Here is a 21680-nt window from a genome sequence, read left to right as displayed (position 1 = left end):
CAAGTTAGCTTCTTGCTTTCGCTGAGCTAGCAGACAGCCTCAGGTGAGTGTGGCTCACAACAACAAACTATTCCCCACCCTCCGTGGCTGCAGAACAGCGGTGGTATACTCTCTCCATTGTAGAACCCCAGCTGGGGGAATGACCCCTTGGAGAACCGATGCTTCTGTGGGACAGGGACAAGGGCAATGGTGGACCCAGTGCATGGCTGTTTGGAGATGACATTCTCTCTCCTTGTCTCCCTCCCTCCCATATTCCATTAGTCAAAGGCACAGCTCAGTTGCCTGAGGGATGGAGGGGGTGGAGCTTAAACCTCTTACTACAGTGTCAGCATTGCTTTTACCGTGCCAGCTGGGCGGCAGTGTTTTATGCCAAGTCCGGGTCCTGAAGCCACCTTGCTGCCAGCTACAGTTCCTTCTGAGCAGACTGATCTGTGGCTGTGGCAGGTTACTCAGCCACGGGCTTTTCTGTTCCCCCGGGTCCTTGGGCCTGTGATCGTCCCTGGAGAGCTGCTGTCTCAGGTCTCACACACATGCTCTGAAGTGCGCCACCGTCCCTTTGTACTTGTTTTCTAATGCGTTTAATTTGTGTCTTCACTCCCACTTCCTGTGGTGGGTCCCAGTCTAACGTTCCAGGCTCAGGGCATGCCGGTCGCCCTGCCTGGCTGAGAAATGGGATGAAGGGGGGAACAGAACCTACAGAAATAGGTTTGGGGTGCCAGCAGATGCCTCAGGATGCGTACAGGACCCAGTGTTCTCCAGATATCCAGTCTTTTCCAAGTAGCTCAGGGGTGGGCGATGGTTAACCTAAGCCAGGGGGCAGCAAACGTTTTCTGTCAAGGGCCAGATGGTACGTTTCAGGCTTGGCAGTCTGCACAGTCTGTGACACGGGCTCAGCTACAAGCAGCCATTGTGTGAAGCCTGCTGTGTGAAGCCCCAGGGTCCCTGCCCTCTCCAAGTTAGGCTCTGCTGGACTCTGTCACTGCCTGGGGCCCAGGCTAAACCAGTCAGCACAGGGGGGTTGCTGGCCAATGTGGGCGCTTACTGTCCTGACTGCCACTGCCATCAGCAGGGGACCCCAGATCAATGCTGGGGTCACAGAGCCACAGGAGCCAGTGTCCACCACTGGTCACTCGACCTCTGGACTTGGGGCATGTGAGACATTTCCTCGTGCTGAAGGCAGTTAGAGCTGATACCTGCTTACTGTCCTGGCTGCTCTGAGCAGGTTGTGACCGAGAAGCCAGGTCCCAGCTCGGTGGCCCATCCAGGACAGCTCCCTGAGCACCGCCAGCTGTGTAGTGAGCCTGCCCTAGATGGTGGGACGGTGTTCACCTCATGTGTGTGTGGTGCTGTGATGGCGTCGGGCTGGGGAAGCCTGGCCTTAGTGCCCAGGCAGGACGGGGCTTGCAACCCCCACTCAGACAGCCAAGCGCTTCTAAGATCAGGCCCCCACCCCTGGCTTCAGGGACGAGCTTTGATTTCGTATGTCGGGGGCAGCTGCCCACTATGGATGCCGTGTTTGGTTTCAGAGCACGAGGCACTGCCTTTTCCTGGGCCAAGTTCAACTGGAGGGGCCTGGTGACCAGAGCTGACCTTGTAGGGTCTAATGGCTGACCTGTAAGTAACTGTGGTGGTTAATTCTGTATGTCAGTTTGGCTGGGCCCTGGGGTGTCCAGATGCTTGGCTAGACACTATTCTGGTGTGTCTGTGATGTTTCCATGTGGCATTAGCATTGGAGTCCACAGGCTCAGTGAAGCAGACGAAACAAAAGGCCGAAGGCGGGATGCTGGGTTGGGACGTCATCTCCTGTGTTAGGACTCGGACGGCAGACTGTGGGACTTCTCAGCCTTCACAACCACTTTAGCTAATTCCTGAAAAGTCCTTCTTTCTCTCACTGTCTCTGCTAGTGCTGGTTTCCTGGGAGGGGCCTGAGGACTGCTGTGACTGAGCTTTGGTGGCAGATAAATCTCTTCAGTCCACAGCCTCCCCAGCAGGTCAGAGGGCTGAGGTGAGGAGTGTGGAACCAGCTGTGCTCTCAGATTCTACCACCCTTCCCTCCTCTGGTCTTGCCTCTGCCCTTAGACCTGCCTCCTGGGACAACCACTGTGCGTCCAGAAGGAAAGAACCTGATTGGCCACAGTGGGCCCAGTGGGCCCCTCTGCACTGGTGGCAGTTGTTGGGAAGCCATTGGGGTGCTTGGTCCCCAACCAGTAGCTAACCAGAGGGACGAGACTGTGGCTGGTTCAGACCAGGCAAGTGACGGCCCACAGGCAAACCTGGTCCACTGCCTCTGTCAGTCTGGGGCTGCCCCACCGAGGACACAAAGTGAGGGGCTTAAAGCAACAGAAGCTACCGTCTGCGGTGCCCCAGGCCGTTTCAAGGGCTGGTTCCCTCTGGGGATCGGAGGGGAAATTCGTCCCAGCCTCTCTCTAGCTTCTCGTGTGGCTGGCAATCCTTGGGGTCCCTTGGCTCCTGGACACATCACTCCTGTCTGTACCTCCGTCCTCCAGTGGCCTCCTCTGTGCCTTTCCTGTGACGACACTGGGGGTTGGATTGGGGCCACCCTCATCCAGTATGGCCTCATCTTCAATTGGTTCCATCTGCAAAGACCTTATTTCCAAATAGGGTCACTATCACGGTTCCAGGTTAAAAAGCCAAAGGCAAAAGTTAATTCACCAGAGCCTTCTTTTTTATAGTTTTAAAAGACAAGACAAATCTCTGGGGACACTTGCTCCTGCTCCCAGCCTCCTAAGCACTCCCGGGACCCCGCCCATGGAGGCTGAATGCTACCTGATTAGGGTCACAGTCATTGGGCCTTTTCTTCACTGAGTGAAATGAAACCATTAACATTTTTAAGCTCGAGTGATTCCCCTGGGTTTGTGTCAGGTCTTACCATAGCCTAGCCAGGTAAGTGTGGGCTGCTTCCATTGCTGCGGTGTCAGTGAGGCCACCTGACCAGCACACAAGGCCATGCCTCTTATGGAACATTGCAGCAACCAAGGTGAGAACACTCTGGAAGCTTTGAGGGCTGAATGCAGAGCGAGGTGACTGCAGAGCGTCCCACCCCACTCCCCAGTCAGAGCCCACTATTTTTAGGAAAAGTGGGGACCTTGGATCAGATCCCTGAAAGGAACCCGCTGCATGACTAAGCAAACGCAGGGACATCACAGCACAAGGGCCACCCACAGTGGCACAGTGGCAGGGTCCCAGCCCAGAAGCCCTGCAGAGACTTGTCCAAGCACGAGAGGCCCCATGCTTACACGCACGTGCACACTCACAGGAACGTGCACACATTTTTACTAGTTGAATGCAGTAAAAGTCAGAATCACACAAACCCTGCATCCTGGTTAAACGTATAGTGACGATGCGAACAGGCAGCATGAGGGAGAGACAAAGCCCAGACCATTTTCCTGGTTTGTGATCCCTGGTCCGTGGCTGGGAGGCACCGGAGGTCCTTCAGGGAGAGGCCGGCTGGCATGGTGCCACGGCTGCTGCTGCAGAAGGTGAGTCAGAAGGCCGGGTGCCCCCAGTCTCTGCTGAGTGCTGTGCACACTGGCTCACACCACAGACATAGCTCCTACCCCCACCTTCCAGCAGCCCACGGGGGCACATGCATGCTCCTGTGTGCACATGCAGGTGCAGGTGCCCACCGTGCTCACACCTGTGTGCACACCAAGCACACACACCCAGCACACACATGCACATCTGTGTACACACCTGTATGCACATGCAGCATGTGCACACGTACTCGTGCATGCACACACATCTGCACATAGCCTCTGTGTGACGTGAAGGGCACTCCTGCAACAGAGACAGACCCTCGCTGAGTCCTCCACTAGTAAGCCAACTTTTTGGATCACATCCTGGCTCACAGAGGCGCTAACGCCTGTGTGACGTGCAGGGCAGATGGAGAAAGCCTTCAGCGGCGAGGAGGTGGGCGCTGTTTGAGGCCCAGAGACAGGAGGGACCCCTGTACCGTGGATTGTGAGAAGGCAGCACAACTGGAGGTGCACAGGGAGTTGGAACAGGCAACAGAGACGCCTGCAGCAGCTCATCCAGACGTGGACATAAGGGCAGTAGCTCTTAAGGGAACAGCACTGTTGTGTGTCAAGGTGACCGAGTCTGCCCTGCAAACCCCTCACCTGCCAGACTGCCCAGGGCCACCTCTTCTCCAGCAAAGGGGAAAGTCTGTGTGCGCCCCTCCCACCTCCACGCCAGACACTGGGCGGCCTTCCTCCCCACTCCCTCCGTGGGGATGGGACCCCAAGCTGCCCTGCTAACCTCCAGCACCATCAGGGGACCCATGGGAGGGTTCGTGCCACACCTGTCCAGCACACCTGAGCCCAGGTCTGGGCGCCAAGGAGACCTGGGGCTGCCTGCTGGGCCAGGTAAAAGGCTCACAGTGTTTGTGGGGTTCCCCTGCGTACATGGGAAGAAGTGTGAGGGCCTGCTCCACTGTAAGCACGTACCTGTCCCCAGCTGGCTGGGACCCAGGCCACAGGCGGCAGTCCCTGGGCTGTTACTTGGAAGGCCCACTCCAGGGGGGCAGGAAGACAGGGACCTGAGGGGGGGTGTCAGCACTCTAATCGGCACTAAGAAAGGCTTTGCTGATGACAGTGTTTGCTGGCCGTCCAGGTGCGCTGGGGACTGGCTGCGTTTCCAGGACCTGCAGCCGGACACCATGAGCCTCAGCGAGGACCAGGTGCAGCGGTTCCTGGACCGGAACCCCGGCTTTGCGGACCGGTACTTTGGGAAGAAGCTGAGCCCGGAGAACGTGGCGAGGGCCTGTGGGGACGGGCTGCTGGGGGATTGCACCAGCTTCCGTGAGCTGTGCCAGGTGGAGGAGGCCACGGCGCTGTTGGCCATGGTGCAGGACATGCAGGAGAGCGTGAACATGGAGCGCGTGCTGTTCAGGATCCTGCAGCGGCTGGGCGCCCTGCTGCAGGCCGACTGCTGCAGCCTCTTCCTGCACCGCCAGCGCAATGGTGTGGCGGAGCTGGCCACGCGCCTCTTCAGCGTGCAGCCGGGCAGCGTCCTGGAGGACTGCCTGGTACCCCCTGACTCCGAGATCGTCTTCCCGCTGGACATCGGGGTCGTGGGCCACGTGGCTCAGACCAAGACAATGGTGAACATCAAGGACGTGACCCAGGTGGGTTCTGGGCCGTGACTCACAGGGGCCGTGAAGGTCCCACGCCACGTGAGGACTTCGGAAAGGTGGCCGGGGTGGCGGACGAGGGAGGAAACCCTTTGGTCCTCTGTCCCCTTGGCCAGGGCTCCCTGGACGGGTGGGGTGGGGAGGGAGGTGTCAGAGCAGGGCGGGACAAAGGCCCAGAGAGAGGCCACTCTGCTGGCTGGGGCAGGGGAGTCCGGCTTGTGCCCAGGGAGCAAAGGGGTGGGCAGCAGTGCCTGGAGCTGAGAGATCCAGGAGGACTGGTTCTTTCTGGGAAGGAAGGAGCAGGAATGCCAGTGACACAGCTGGGTGTGGGGCTGACACACGGGGCGGGGGGTGGGGACAGGTACCCCTGGGTGGAGAAGAGTGGGGGGTGGCCGGGGGAAGGTGCTATCCATCTGGGACACACTGAGCATGAGGTGCCAGCTGGACTGTGTGGTGGGCCTCAGGACGAGGGCTCCAGGAGGAGACGGGGAGCCTCTCAGAGGGTCTGGCCTGGGAGCTGGGCGCAAGAGCCTGGAGCCGGCTGGCATCTTCAACCCACCTGGACGGGCCTGTCCCCTAGCAGCCATTGTCCCCTTGTCCCTAGAGACAAACAGGCAGACCCCTGGTGCCTGGGCCGGAAGCAGGCGGGCTACAATCCTCTTAAACTTATCTGCTGTAAACCAGCCTCGGGCCAGCGACCTGAATAGAGTAAGCTCCAGGATTAGCTTCATCTTGTCTCCTTTTTAAGAAGTGGGTCACCCACGAGTCGGAATATCAGGAGCATGAATTACCCAGAAAAGGAGAAGTTCGAGGGGCGGGCGTTGGGTGGGTGGGGGGTGCCCTGAGCGCCTCCCGCCCTCCTCCTCTTCCCCCTCCCCCACTACATCTTGTCCCCTCCCTCCTCTGAGTCTGGGATGGTGCCCCCAGCCTCCAGCGGCACGCCACACCCAAACTGTGCCATGGGGGTCTCATTGTTGCTCTGAGGGTCTGGTCCCAGGCATGTCCTGCCCCCTGTGGGGCTGTGTCTCCCCGGGGTCTTGTGGCCTCCATCAGACGTCTCCCTCCTGGGACAGGGCCAGTGTGGGCCTCAGTCCTTGGGCCACGCTGGGTTTGTCTCTGATGAAGCCAAACAGAGACCAGAGTCAAAATCAGCAAAAAGTGAGTCCCATTAGGTGCAGCAAAAGTCCCTGAGCCGAGTGTCTGGTGTCCAGACTCACGCAAGGCAGCTGGACCGAAGGCCCTAGGAGGCTCCTGGAGAGCACGTGGCTCAGCTACGGCCACCCACCCCTGGGCAGGACCAGACCCAAGTCCTGGCTCTGTGCTGGTCTCTGACACCCCACCCGCAGGGCTGTGGGCCCTGAAATGCCTGCGTTTGACCAACACAGTTGTGTAGTCAGAGGGGCGGTGTGAGGGCATTCTCCGGAAGCTCCCGGGAGCTAGGACAGCGAGGGCGGCAGGACGGCTGCTGTGGGAGCACAGACGGGTGGTGGCAGGTGGAGGCCCAGGGAGGCTGCAGGGACAGATGAGTGGGTCTGAGCAGTGGGGCAGCTTCGACATGTCAGAAGGCTCGGAAGTCTACTAGGTCTGAGGGGAGGGAGAGGCCGTGGTGACACAGGGGTCCCCTCCATGGGACAGTGGCTGGGTGCCAATCCCTGGGACAGAGGTGCGGGAAGGCTGGTGTTGTGGGAAAGGAGGTTACGGTGTGAGGGGCCTGCGACTGTCCAGCTGCTTAGTCAGGTCTGGTTCTAGGGGCTCGGGGAGCGAGTGTCACCCCTGGCTGCAAAGTGGTCCAAGGTGCTGGGCCAGCAGCAGAGCCGGCAGGGCAGACAGTGGAGTAGAAGCTACACAGGTGGGGAGCCCAAGCCTCACTCCTGGCACAGATGCAGGGGACAGGAACTCGGCAACCCCAGCCGTTAGGTGACTCTGCTCAGAGCACTGGCCTGGAATGTGTGGTGGGGCTGACTAGCTGCCTACAGAGGCCCTGAGTCAGAACATCAGGAGCATGAATTACCCAGGGAAGGCCCAGTGCGGTGGGAGCCATGGGGTCTCTAGCACGGCTGTGCAGGGTCCCAGCTGGGAGCAGGGAGGCGCATGGGCACACGGCAGTAAGCAGGGTCGGGATGGAGCGCCAGGAGCTTTGAAGGGACCAGAGAGAGGCTGGCAGGCACAGGGGCGTGAGAGCGTGGCACAGTCCTGAGTGCTAGGGCACGAGGACGCTGAGACCTTCCCTGGCCAGGCTCCTGCCTGGCGCCCTGCTCCTTGGAGGTGAATGTGGTGTCAGCAGAGGCTGGTGCCCCCGCGTGATGTGGCATCATTACCAGGGCTTGCATACTGATCTCCCTTTGATGTCGGCTGCCATGTGGCTGCAGGTGGCAGCTGCCTCTCCAACATCCAGATGGAAGAAAGCGGGGAGAACTTGGCACCAGCCACATGCACCCCCTTAGGAGAACGGCTGCCTCCTCCCCGCAGGCTTCCTGGGACATCCCCAGGCCTCGCTGCTGTGAGGGAAGCTGGGCCCTGGGTGTACTGGACAGGCCAGCGATGGGGAAGCCTTGGAGGCGTGCGACATCAGTCACCGGCATCTGCCGGAGTCCTTGAGCTCACCTGAAAGAGTTCCTTTAACAAATAATAACAAAAAAAGTCAGGGGCAGCACTTAGAGGGATTTCCTCCTACAGCCCATGCTGCCCGGTGAAGAGGGGCAAAGAGCAAGAGGTCAACCACTGGGTGGAGCAGACCCCAGCCCAGGAGGCCTGACTCAGAGCCACAACTGAGTCACCAGCTTACTTTGGCCTCATGTGAAAACACGTCAGCACTTAGGAAGCAGGAGGATGAGGCCGGGGACAGAGTCCCAGACACCTGGGGGGCGCTGAGCCTGGGCCTGAGCCAAGTCAGAGCTCAGCTGACCAGTCCTAAGACCCCAACCAGCCCCACAAAGCTCTCAGCATGGGGCCAACGAACCCCGTGGAGCAGACACAGCTAGAGCATAGGCCTGGGAGACCCACAGTGGCTGGTGGGCGGGTCCTGGGGGTGCAAGGGAGCCTCGACCCAACTTGCCGGCTGTCCCACCAACACGCCACCAACGAGACTAGTGCTCACTGTTCACTCAGCCAAACTTATTTTATGGGAAGGAGTACGGGGGGAGGGGCCGGAGCGTGGGGGGCGAAGCACGAGGGCGGATGAGAGGGCAGCCAGGAGCAGGAGGGGCTTACGGATGAACAGAGGGAACATACTAGTGGCATCCAGGAGGCAGGTGTGGGGGCCCACAGCCCAGGTGGGGTGCAGCGTGTGCAAGTGCCTGGGAGGAGTCCACAGAGTCTAGAATCAGAGCCTGGGGTCATTGGAGCCAAGGTGGGGAGATAGGGACAGACCAGTGGCCGAGTCTTCGTGTGCTTCCCGGGCTCCCAACGCCAAGGCTGGGCCACCTGGCTGTCAGCAGGGGCCTCCACAGAGTTCAGCCCGGACCCCAGGGGTGGGGGTGCCAGGGCTCCAGGCCCACAGAGTGACAGCCTCTGTCCTGTGTCCCCCCAGAGCTCCCACTTCAGCTCCTTCGCTGACCAGCTGACTGGCTACATGACGAGGAACATGCTGGCCACACCCATCATGAACGGCAAAGACGTGGTGGCGGTGGTCATGGCTGTGAACAAGCTGGATGGCCCGTGCTTCACAAGTGAAGACGAAGCTGTGAGTCTCGGGTCGCTTCTCTGTCCCCGAGGGCTCGCGTGTCCTGTGCCTGGCAGGGCGTGTGCACAGCTCTCCGTGTGTGTGTGTTGCCCCCAAAGGCACAGCTGAAAGCCAGGGTTTTTAACTCCTCTTGTTGCAATGTGTTTCAGGTTTTCTTGAAGTACCTGAACTTTGGCACCTTGAACCTGAAGATATACCACTTGAGCTATCTGCACAGCTGCGAAACGCGCCGCGGCCAGGTACTGTGACTGGCGGTGCTGTGCTCACCAGGGCAGGGTCCCAGGGACAGGGTCCAGTGGCATTTGTGGCCGTGGGAGTAATGTGTGAGTGTGCAGACCTGCCATTCTGCCACACCAGGAGCCTGGGGGGAATGGGTCTCTCGCTCGTGTGCCCATCCACTCGTGCTCCACCCCAGGTGGACGAGAACACCTACGATGCTGAAGGCACTGCCCCTGCTCACCAGCCACCTTGGAAACCCTCCTTGGAAAGAGCTGGGATGTGTGGACAACGGGAGCAGAGGGTCCGCAGGCCGAGCTCCTTGCTAGGTTTGGTCCCTGGCTGCATAGCAGTGGAGCAAGGCAGGCGGGGGAGCTGAGGGAGCAGGACGGGACCTTGTATTGTGGGAAAGGGTGTGGGGCACATGAGGCACGTGAGGGTCGGTCCCCTTCATGTCCCCCTGCCTCTGAGTCCCTGGCCCATGGGAGCCCTGAGTAAATAGTGGGTGTTGGGAATATGGACAGAAGGCAGCTGCCCTCATGGCCCTGGGGCTGGCAAAGCGGTGCAAGATGGGGCCTTCAGGCTGAGCCTCAGAGGACGCTGGGGGTGACCTAGTCACTCCACACCATCCCCACCTTCTGTTCTGTCTGTGTCCTGGTTACCAGCTGTAAACTTGTTGAGAATGATGACAGGTTCCGAGCTTATCTCAGCGTCTGTAGAGAAGGGCTGAGTTTGGGGGATCTCTCCTGAGGGCTTCAAGAGCAGCCTGGCCAGCCCAGTGAGGCACCTGTGATAAAACCCTCCAGGAGAGACACCCCCAGAGTCAGGGCCATGTGGGAGGACGAGGGTCAAGGGGGACGAGGCCAGCTGTCCTGGTGCTCACGGTGGCCCGTGGAAGGGGCAGTGGGAGGACACTCAGGGAGATGGAGTGCCCTGGCAGAGGGAAGTCATGCCCAGGGCCTGAGGCCAGCAGGACTGCAGGGTGGGGGTTGGCAGCAGGGACCTCAGGGCCCGGCTGGGGCCAACCGAAGGGCCGAGAGGTGAGCGTGACACAGCTTAAGTTGCATCTGGTAAGGCCCCTGGGGGACTGTTTGGAAGGAAGTCACTCTGAGCCCCACATTACAGGAGCAGGGGTTTGCATAGAGCTTTTGTCTCTTCTTGCCAACTTGTTAATTTATGTGAGTATTTGTTTATTATCTGGACTCACGGTTACTGACGTTATTGACTTGGTTGCTGAGCTTGTTCCAGCTGCAGCGAGTAGAGCCCCTCAGTGGCGCTTGGGCCCCTAACACACCCCAATGTCCCCGTGATTGGGGTCTGGGTTGTTTTTTGTTTGGTTGGCTTTTGTTGTTCTGGGTTTTTTGCGCGTCTGTTCTTCCTGGGACTCCCTGGTGCGCCAGGCTCTGTGTGTGTCATGCCCAGTCCTGGAATCGGCCATTTCTGATGGGGCATTGGTTCCTTTCATTGGAGATGGTCTTACACGCCAAGACCTGAGCTCTAGGTGAGCTCATTGCTGCTGGAGTGTCTGCTTCTAGGCCCTCTCCCCCAGCACAGCGAGGACGAGGACGAGTCATCCTGTGCAGAGAACGGCATAACCACCCAAGTCCACACTGAGTCTCCATTCTAGCCTCCCGCCCTTGCTGCAATGTAAGTGTCCACTTCCGTCACGTGCCATCCATTCACTTACAGTACATGTGTTTAGGGTGGTCAGACGATTGTTAACCTCTGTGCCATGGGAAACCAGGGTGCAGTGTTCATGTGCGGTTTCTTTTGCCTTTAGTGTCACAGACCCCACCCTTTCCTGCTGACTGAGGTCAGCGCCTTTTTCTCCAGCCCACTCGCTGACGTGGTCTCATGTATTTCAATACAGTTACATTATCTTGTCACTGTCTGCATTCTTCATCGGAATCCCCCAACCTACAGAATGATTTTTTTTTTAATATTTTTATTATTTTGTTAGGGTTGGTTTATTCCAGTTTCTTCCTCAGTTATTTTTCCCTCTAGGACATAATGCTTGCCACGTTCCAGAACTGAGTAAGGAATTGGAACGTAATAGTAGTTCTAATTCTTTTTTTTCCCCCCTTTCTTCCGCCTCCCCCCACACTCCGCTTCAAGCCCTTGTTTCCCAGTCTAGTTGTGTAGGACGCAGCTCCCTGGCCCATGCTGGTGTTATGAGGTCAGCTTTAGTGTGATTTTGAGCTTACCGTCACCCGTGTCACTGACACGGCTGTGAGAACTACAGAGCCAGCGGTGGGACTTCTGCTCGTGCCTCTCCCTGTCCTGAGTGGGGGCCGTGCAGAGGGATTCTTACCACAGGTGCTGCTCAGCATGCTAGGCCTTCCAAAATATTAGATCAATGAGTAGGCAGAAGTGGAGTTTAGTACCGGCTTGTGAGGATGTTTAAAAGCCTCTGAGGTTTTGAACGTAGATGGGTGCAGGGCCAGCCCCACAGGAGTGGAAGACAAAAGAAGAGCGCAACATTCAGCTGCCTTTCACATCCTCAGCGAGCAATAACGAGCGCTGCTTCACATAGAACGTGGAATAGGGCCAGGGTGAGGCAGTCACTGTCATCATCGGAGATGTTTGTGACAGGACCAGGGCAGCGATGGCTGCCTTTCTTTGGGTTAGGGACCTTTGGCCAGGTGGGACTGCCTGGCAGGAGCACCGCGGAGAGAGGTCATGTTGTACGTTAACACAAGTGTTCACAGGATCAGAAAAAAACGTGAGGGACAGGTGGAGGCTGTTTGTCATCGTGTTCGTTTGGTATAAATAGGCCAATAAACCTACTTATTAGGCCACCGGTTGTGTTACTCATCATAAACATGTAACTGCTACTAACATAGTAGTTGGAAGAACATCCAGCACCGGAGAAGGCTGAGGTTCTGTGTGTTGTCAGCACCACACGTGTTAGATGCTGTAAGTGACGTCCTCACTCAGCGTCTCAGGCTGGCAGTCCTGCTGAGTTGACTGTCATTATTAGCTAAGTGAGGGAGGTATTCGGTATTAAGACACTTACTATTACGACTATTGATGGGATTGGCCTTCCTACGCTTACCAGTGACAAATGCCGTGTGACTGGCGTATTGCAGTCAAGGGCACTGCCAACCCCAGCACCGTGCTGTTGTAGACGACAGGTGCTGGGTCATTCTTAGTTTAATCATACTCTAACAAATCAAAATGTTCATTTGGGTGTAAACTAATTGTCTTTATTCAGTGTGTTCTACTGCTTTTGAGTCTTTCATACGCTACACTAAGAGCTAATGGTGGCAGTGGAACTAGTGCTTTGGTGTGTGTGGCTTTTAGGTTGTCTGTGTGGGACGCACGGGGTAAAAGTAAGAGGAGCACGATTTCTAGGTCAAGTGATAAGAATGTGACGGCTGCTAGGGAGAATGTCACAGACAAAAGTCAGCATGCTGGTCATGCTGGGTCCAATCTGCATTCGTGTAGGATTGATTTTTCCTTACAGACGTTTACCTGACAGTCTGAACACGTAATGACAGGCAATGAGACTAGCAGTGTGCATGCATAGTGCTAGCATAAGGCTTGTTATTCGTGGTGGGATTATACCAAAACAAACTGATTGGAAGGCCCCTGTGCTTTTTAATACTGGAAGAACAAGAGCCTCAACAGTAACTGCACACACACAGATGCTGCAACCACGTCTACTCAGTGTCAGCATCAGGCAGTGCCTTCGATCCAAAGTGGTGATTGCGTGTGACATGGACACCATACAATAAGGAAGGTAGAGCCGATGTTACACGGAGCCATGAGCGCCCGTAAAGAATGTTGATCACCGAGAAATACACACCCAGGCAGTGTGACAAATGGGCATGCAGCTTGTGTCTGTGGTTTCCGTCCATCACATTGTGGGGGGCCCGTGTGATGGAGACTCCAGAGGCTGGTGGTCTGGGGCATTAGGAATCGGTACTTCCAGGGGGTTCAGGGGCAAATGCCTTAGGTGCTCGCCATCCACCTGGTTCAGATTTCAGGGCTACACTTGAATGGTAGAAAGTTCAAAAAACTCCAGAGAAAAATAAGACTTCTGAGATGATTAAAAAAAAAAATGAGCCCATCTGAGTCGCTTGGAAAGTGCTTGGAAAGTGCTTTCTCAGGTGCCATCTCATGTCAGTGACCAATAGGAAGTTGTCAATACACCTAGTAACACTAGGGCTACATACGAAGCCAGGTGTTACAAGCAGGGCTCAGAGGGCTCTCTTACGCGGTCAGTGGCTTGGCTGAACTCTGTGGAATACTTGGGTTTGCTGGGTCATTAGGTGTTTGCACATAACTCGAGGCTTACAAGAAGGGTGGACACATAGGCCTGTGAATTCAAGGACAGTTACTACAGTGAGAATAATAAATGTAATAAAAACTGCAGTGGTGCTGATGTTTAAATGACTAGAGTAACCCCTCCGGTTAGGCAAGTTAGCAGATGCAGGCAGCAGCGCTGGCTGTTAGTTGTCTGGTGAGCGCTGCTTGTTGAATGAATAGCCTGATAGTTTCGGTAACTACCAACATGAGGATGAGGGGGATGGGGTTCTTTGTGGTGTGGTTGAGCAAGGGGGTGCTTTGTTTTATGGTGCAATCCAAGGATAGCTGTTCCTCCTGTAGATGAATGGTTACTCCTAAGTTTATTGATACTCACGTGGTGGGTGTAAGTCAGTGGGAGCAGGCCTAGCAGATGAATAGAATGAGTGATGTCAATATTGGGGTTCAGGTTTGACTTTTATGGTTGTGAGTAGGTATCTGCTTTGATTTTGGTTGAATTAGACATAGTTTAGTTTTTTAATGAAGGAGTTGAATGTTTTATTATTACACGTTGTCTTCCGCAAGGCTGTTGCTTCACTGTATAAAAACAGCACCAGCAAACACAGTATATTGCAAATTTAGACAGTATTGTTCATCATGTGACACTGTAATAACTAACAAAACTTTTCTCCACTGCCAGTTATTTCCGATGGAAAGATCATTAAGTATTTGCACCCAAATCCCAGATGGATGGAAGCAAGTTGTAATATTATATAGTGTGTAAAGTAACAATATTATTGTTGAATTACACAATTTTTATAACTAGATTTTACCACAAATTATCGCAGGAACTCTGAATATTATGACTGTAGTCTAGCCTAAAATTCATAGGGAGTTCTGAAAAAAGGTGCATATTATGTCTATCTGCAATCATTCAAGTTAGGGGTATTTTCTTTCTTTTTTTCTTTCTTTTTTTTCTCATTAGTTTAGGGTACAAAGCAATGTATAAGAGGTATTTTCTTCCAGTAGCACTGTTGTAGTTACTTTTTCCATTGGTATTACTAAAAGTTGCTATTTTAAACCTTCTCTCCACCACTGATTTAAGACAACTATGCCAGACTAAATAGTTTATGCTACTTTATTTAGTAGATTTCATGTCTTTCTCACATGTTTCTTCATCGATTACGAAGGGTTTCAGTGTCATCTCCCACAGCCAACCGTCCTCAGAACAAGATCGTTGACAAGTCCTGGGTTTACTGCAAGAATTCCGTTAATTCTCCTGAATAGAGGAGACTAGAATTCACTAGCAGCTGTTACACTTTCCAAAGCATCAAATTCATCTTGTTTGTTCAATTTTGTCCCAACTTCAGGCAATCTACAATAAACAACATTTCCCAAAGCTTTCTGTGCAAAATTGATGGTTCCCACTATCTAACACCATTTTCTGTTGTTATCCATTCATGTTTCTCTGTGAATTTATGCACCAAGAGCAGGTCACTGGTGTACATACAGCGTGGGGATGGCACAGGTCCTTGGGTGCCAGGGCCCCAGTAGGCACCTAGGTGGTGCTCGGGCCGCTCTGCACTGCTCCCCGGATGGCACATTGTTAAATGGCAATTAGGCAGTTGTTAATCGTCTGGTTGATAGAAATAAAATACTTGGGGCTATGATGGTTAAATTTACAATATATAGTCCTATTATCTTAGGGGTAATGAGAGAGGAACATAAATTTTCATTCATTTTAATTTTGAGGGAGTGTTTTGATATTTCGTTTCAGGTTCAGGGCCATAGTGATAAGTGTTTTGAAATTTTCAGTTGTGTTATAATTAATACTGTGAGGATTATTGACAAAGTTGTAGTAAAATCATGTTGTTCTACCCAGTTGTGGCTATTGTTAGGGACACAGTTTATAATCTGACTATTTAACTTAAAAGGTTAATGCCAGTTAGCTCGTCATGAGCTTTAGAATATGAATGTGGATCATTTTTTCGGTGCTTTAATGGCACTAGTTCACAGACGATAGGTATAAAGCTTTGGTTTCACCTGCAAATTCCAGAACACTGTCTGTAGTACAGATTGGTCATATGGGTGTGAAGGTTGTTTGGCTAAGGATCCCGGGGTAGCACCTGTTTTGGGGCCCAGGGAAAGGGTGGCTCATGCGTGTGTAATATCTGCAGATGAAATTAGTATTGGGAATTCTCATTTCTGTAGGTACAATGACTGCAAGGCATAGCCTCCTGGCCTCAGGTTTCATTAAGCATTATGCAGCAGTCTAAATTTGTCTTCTGATCCTGTATTCTCTTTATCTTCAGTATCACTGGTAGCCCTATGTTTTCAGTTAGAAAGGCGTTATTAATTTCACCCGTTATGTAGAGGGTCCATTGCGATGGCAAGGCACGTACGATTAAAATGGTGTCTTGTAAGATGGTCCTGATTGTTTCTGCTTCCTGTGCAACTGCTGTGCTTATGTGGGTTCAGATAGTTGTTAATGTAAGTGAGATAATGTACAGGTCAAGAGCCGATTAAGGAAATAATTGTCACTGTGTGGTCATCGAAATGCAATTGTTCTGTGATGGGCAGTGTTGCATGTTGAAAGGCTAGTTGGAAGGGATCTGCCATGGAGATACAAAGACAAAGTTGTGTAAGTTTGCTAAGGTGCGGCTCGTGGGGAAGGACGCAGTGGCTACGATACTGGCATGAACAGTCGGAAGGGTTCAATCCCTTTGCTTATTTTGAGTCTTTGTACGTGGGCTCTTCCAGCAGGTGGTGTGACGTGCTCCAGATGAGTGGTTGGTAATCCTGCTGTGCAGGCTTCTCGTTGGGACACGAATGCCTCTCGGACTATACAACTGTTGATGTCACTGTGGTTAATGATGAACAAGCCCACGGGTGAACTGGTACTTTATGTTGTTTGTGCAGCCGGTAATCACAGTAGCGTGGGGGGTCTTGCTGATGGGCTGAGGAAATGTGTGAAGTTCCGTTGGTGCCGACAGATCTCCTTATGAGGGGGATTTTAGTGTGTGGACTGGAAGTTGTGGGAGTCGGCGGAGAAATCCTCCTGTGACAGCAAATGCCGCTCCTAGTGACAGGATGCTGTGAAAATGCTCCGACGTTGTCTGTGTCATGAAGTGCAATGTGCAGTAATGACTTGGCAAGGACAGTCCTGCTAAATGTCCCACTGTGCGTAAGCAGATGGAAGCCAGGACCCACAGGACAGCAGGCAGCCCTCTGGTTACGTCTGTGGGGCTGCTAACCAGCCGGACATGTTTACTCCTGCAGAAACGGCAATAATTGTAGTGGTGGGTGTAGAGTATGCTCATGTGTCAGTGTCTGTACCCACTGTGATTTCATGATGGGTTCCTACAATAAACCCCATAGAGCCATAGGTATTATAGCCCAGACTGTTCCTCTGTATCCAAAAGGCCCTTTCTCTCTGATCACCATGTAGCAGTATGTGAACTTGTTCTGAACCCCGCTGGGACAAGGGCATACATATGGGGGTGGCCAAAAAGTACTTTAGATGTCGATATACGATCGTGTCGGGGCTGCAGGATGGCTCAGTGGGTTACAGCGCGAGCTCTGAACAGCAGGGCTGCCGGTTCGATTCCCACAGGGGCCAGTGAGCTGCGCCCTCCACAGCTAGACTGAAGGACAATGACTTGGAGCTGATGGCCCTGGAGAAACACATTGTGACCCAACATTCCCCAATAAAAGCTTTTTGGTTGTTTTTTTTAAAGAAAAAGATGGTGTCTTCTCCTGCAGTCAAAAAAGAAAAAGCATTTGTCAACTGGATAAATTTCCAGGTATTCCGCCTAAAAGGGTTTACTTGGGAAAAGGAAAAAGCAAAACCAACACAGCGTGTGAGAAGGCACAGCTGCAGCCGGCGGCGAGCAGGAAAGGCCACCTCTCCAAATGGTGCCATATGTACCGCCCCCCAACCCCCAACACACACGCCCCGGAAGTTAGAACCATAGAGTTGGGGTGTTTGGTTTTGTTTTTAAAGATTTTATTGGGGAAGGGGAGCAGGACTTTATTGGGGAACAGTGTGTGCTTCGAGGACTTTTTTCCAAGTCAAGTTGTTGTCCTTTCAGTCTTAGCTGTGGAGGGCGCAGCTCAGCTCCAGGTCCAGTTGCCTATTGCTAGTTTCAGGGGGCGCAGCCCACCATCCCTTGCGGGACTCGAGGAATCGAACTGGCAGCCTTGTGGCTGAGAGCCCACTGGCCCATGTGGGAATCGAACCTGCAGCCTTCGGAGTCAGGAGCACGGAGCTCCAACTACCTGAGCCCCTGGGCGGCCCCTAGAACCACAGAGTTTTAACAGGAAGTCAGGCCTGGAGAGGACGCCCAGCTCCATCTAAACCTCCCAGCTTCTGGGGCTGTTCTCTTAAAGTGCCAGTTCGCCTTTATCACAATCAAATGACTGTGTCCATAGCACGGTAATTCCTGCAGCTAAGGCTTGGAGAGACAGTGGCAATACAGCTATGATTAGAACTGAGCAAATGGATGGTGGCATCTGGTATTGGGACAAAGCTGGTTTTATATTAATAACTGTAGAGGTGCAGTTAATAGAACCTAAAATTGGTGAAACTCCTAGATGGAGGGGAAAATGGTTAAATCAGCAGTCTCCTGCAGGGGCGGGGTTACCTAGATGGAGGGTAGACAGGTCAGTGATTCCCGCGAGGTGGACTATAGATGAGGCTAATTGATGAGGGTAATTGATGAGGCTAATGAGGGTAAGAATGAGGGAGGGAGCAGTCAGAAGCTTCTTCCAGGGAATACTGTCTGCTGGTCCAATTATTAGTGGGACTAGTCAGTTTCTGAACCCTCCGAGTATAATATACGTGACTATAAATAGAATTATTACAAATGCATGGGCAGTTACAGCGACGCTGTGGATTTCATCATCTGCTCACAAAGCCCCAGGATGGCCGAGCTCAGCACGATTACAAGGCCCAGGGCGGTGCCCACTGTCCCAGCTCAGGCACCACATGTGAGGTGCAGGGTGCCAAGGTCCTTCTGGTCTGATGGAATGTCAACGGCTTGTGAGCAGAGGCGGCAGCCAAGCAAGCACTGGACTGTGATCTGGAGACAGAGTTGGGCCCCCTCTGTGCCAGGCCCTGCACCGTGTTCCACGTCGGCGGCGTATTCAGAGGAGCAGCTTCCACCCTATCCATGCCTCTCCCTCCGGCCTTTCCCCCTTTATGTCCCAAAGTGCAGTGCAGCCAGTGAACCAGGGTGTTTACGTGTTAGCTGAAATTTCACTGGGGGAAAGCGCACCCACCTGGTAAGCCTTAGCTTAATGAAGGTGTTAGTTGCAGTCAGTTACTGTGGGAAAGTCTTGCGGGCCTTATTGTAAGAGCTCCATGTAGTGGTTTGAAGTTTTGAAGGCCCTTGGTCTGGGCTAACCTAACGTCCTACTCCAGTACTGGCATTTTTGGTGTTAAGGAGACAGTTAATGTAGATATCACAATTATGGGTAATAGACAGTTTGTTCATTTGTGTTTTCAAATTGTTGTTTAGTTTTTGGGTTGTGTGTGGATGGAAAAGTCAGTGATGCAGTGTGTGCCAGTCACACCTACCCGTGAGGTGTGTGCCGGTGGCACCTACCCATTAAGTGGTGCTGCAGTAGCTGCTAGTGCTGGCTGGTCAGCTAGTTGTCATAGTAGTTTGTTATTTCTTGCTTGACCATTCTCTTGTGCAGGAAGCATGATGGGGGAGGCCTCCAAACTCTGATATAGTAAGTGGAGATAGTAAGCAGGGACCTTATTCCAAGTGTGAAAGCATTGCAGTTGGCAGGCCACACGTGAATAGAATCAGTGTGGTGGTCACTATTAGGATGCATGTTAGAGATGTCAACAATTGTGGTTGGGTTGTAAGTCATGATGGTGGTTATTTGTCGTATGACAGTCATGAGAGGGCTATGATTTTTCCTACTGGGTCTGCTTTAGTCCTCCTTGCAGCCTACTGTGATTGACAGTAGGATACAGATAACTAGCAGCACACTCAGACCAATGGGAGCTGAGATTCTGCATGCGGTGATGTTAGGCCTGGTGATACCTGAACGCCCATGTCACTCCAGGACCTCGGAATTACAGTGGGCAGAGTCCGCATTTCACAGTGAGGACTGTTGTGGTGACAGGATCAGTATTTTCATGGCAATTCATTGTCCCACATATATTCAGTTAATGGAAATAGCTATTGTAGGGAGTACTGGTATGGTGGCTTCTGTTAGTAATAGTTAGGGGAGGTTTCTAGGCCTCGTGGGTGGTATTGTTTTACTGACACAGGGACAATGGCTAGCGTGGAAAATGCAAAGCCAACTGGGATCATTAATCACGCCAGCTTACCATTACAATTATAGGTCCTGATACAACAGCCAACACAATTCAGACGAGGATGAGGGAGGAGTCAGCACGGAGGTATGCACAGCACTTCGGGGTGTGAGTCTGATGGCGTTTGCAGCCGACCTGCCTGTGTGACGTGCTGGAAGCTAGGAGGAGGGAGATTTTTCAATTCTTAGGAGTAGGTTCAATTCCTGTAATTCGGGAAGTAAGGGGATTTAACCCCCTATTATTTACTGTCTCAAAGTTACTCTTGTCCAACGTATTTCTCACATTTGTGGTGCGATGCTTCTTGATGGCAGGCAGGGCTGTGTGACATGCTAAGAGCCAGCGCGCTGCTGGAAAGGTCTGCAGAAGGGTGTCAGCTGACCCACTGTAGGGGGGCAGGAAGGTGGTGGGGCTTTGATGGCAAAGTTAATTATGTGGAGTTGTCGTGCGAGGGCTGGTGAAAAGCTCCTAGAAATACGGTTGTTGTGGAGACATTTCTTACAGCAGTGTTGGCGTGGCCTTCCAGAAAAAAACAGCGCGATGGGTCTCCTGCGTGCTCCCCTCCGGCGTGCCCCCCTCCCGCGGGCCCCCCTCCCGCGGGCCCCCCTCCGGCGTGCCCCCCTCCCGCGGGCCCCCCTCCGGCGTGCCCCCCTCCCGCGGGCCCCCCTCCCGCGGGCCCCCCTCCGGCGTGCCCCCCTCCCGCGGGCCCCCCTCCGGCGTGCCCCCCTCCCGCGGGCCCCCCTCCCGCGGGCCCCCCTCCGGCGTGCCCCCCTCCCGCGGGCCCCCCTCCCGCGGGCCCCACTCCCGCGGGCCCCCCTCCCGCGGGCCCCCCTCCCGCGGGCCCCACTCCGGCGGGCCCCCCTCCCGCGGGCCCCCCTCCCGCGGGCCCCCCTCCGGCGGGCCCCCCTCCCGCGTGCCCCCCTCCCGCGTGCCCCCCTCCCGCGTGCCCCCCTCCGGCGGGCCCCCCTCCAGCGGGCCCCCCTCCCGCGGGCCCCCCTCCGGCGGGCCCCCCTCCCGCGGGCCCCCCTCCCGCGGGCCCCCCTCCGGCGTGCCCCCCTCCCGCGTGCCCCCCTCCGGCGTGCCCCCCTCCCGCGGGCCCCCCTCCCGCGGGCCCCCCTCCCGCGGGCCCCCCTCCCGCGTGCCCCCCTCCCGCGGGCCCCCCTCCCGCGTGCCCCCCTCCCGCGGGCCCCCCTCCGGCGGGCCCCCCTCCCGCGGGCCCCCCTCCGGCGGGCCCCCCTCCCGCGTGCCCCCCTCCGGCGTGCCCCCCTCCCGCGGGCCCCCCTCCCGCGGGCCCCCCTCCGGCGCGCCCCCCTCCCGCGCGCGCCCCTCCCGCGCGCCCCCCTCCGGCGGGCCCCCCTCCCGCGGGCCCCCCTCCCGCGGGCCCCCCTCCCGCGGGCCCCCCTCCCGCGGGCCCCCCTCCCGCACGCTCCCCTCCCGCGGGCCCCCCTCCCGCGGGCCCCCCTCCCGCGGGCCCCCCTCCCGCGGGCCCCCCTCCCGCGCGCTCCCCTCCCGCGGGCCCCCCTCCCGCGGGCCCCCCTCCTGCGTGCTCCCGGTTAAACCCAGAAGCCAGTGGGAGGCATCTTCTGTCATGTCAAAGGCTCCGACTGGCCTGCGAGGCCTGAGCTCCGTGCGTGGAGGCTGCAGGTCAGCGTGGGGGCTGAGTCACGTGGTCCCGGGGAAGCACTCCTGTCGAGGAGCTTTGCGGGCGAGGCTGACGGGAGGACAGTGGCCGGTGCTCCTGCGTGCGCCTGGCCGCCCTGCTGCTCGTGCTCCCGGGGTGCGCGGTGGAACTCGGGGCGCAGCCGGGTCTGGGCGCAGTGGACGGCTGGGCTGCAGCGCAGGGGAGGCCCGCGCTGAGGACGGGGGAGCTCGGGCACCGGCACCCACGCACGAGAGGGCTGCGCCTGGTGGGTCGCTAACGCGCCTATTGGTGATGTCGGTTACTGAGGAACTGGACGCGCGGGCGGGCGCTGCCTCAGTCCGGGGCCTGCCACGCGGCCTCTCGCAGTGCGGCCCCAGGACTCTCCACGGCTTGCGGTGGGGACAGTGGGGAC

At 55.5% G+C, this 21680-nt stretch overlaps 1 protein-coding gene across 4 annotated transcripts in view; it reads left to right on the top strand.

The window, feature by feature from the left end:
* PDE6B (phosphodiesterase 6B) overlaps nt 1-21680 on the top strand; it is a 46038-nt gene that overhangs the window by 9111 nt on the left and 15247 nt on the right. For 2 of the 4 annotated variants that reach the window (XR_013993799.1, XM_081056406.1), the window contains exons 1-3: nt 4104-5146; nt 8682-8834; nt 8984-9073. Coding sequence is in view for 3 of the 4 variants with exons in the window: in XM_081056406.1 (XP_080912532.1) it covers nt 4253-5146; nt 8682-8834; nt 8984-9073 (1137 nt within the window). In the remaining variant the exon portion in view is untranslated. Of the gene's footprint in view, nt 1-1526; nt 5147-8681; nt 8835-8983; nt 9074-21680 lie in introns of those variants that run through there. The other 2 variants (XM_081056407.1, XM_081056405.1) reach the window with 2 other exon arrangements.

The sequence above is a fragment of the Rhinolophus hipposideros genome (assembly GCF_964194185.1).
Source record: "Rhinolophus hipposideros genome assembly, chromosome: 1".
NCBI lineage: Eukaryota > Metazoa > Chordata > Mammalia > Chiroptera > Rhinolophidae > Rhinolophus > Rhinolophus hipposideros.
This window is presented reverse-complemented; position numbering and strand designations above follow the sequence as displayed.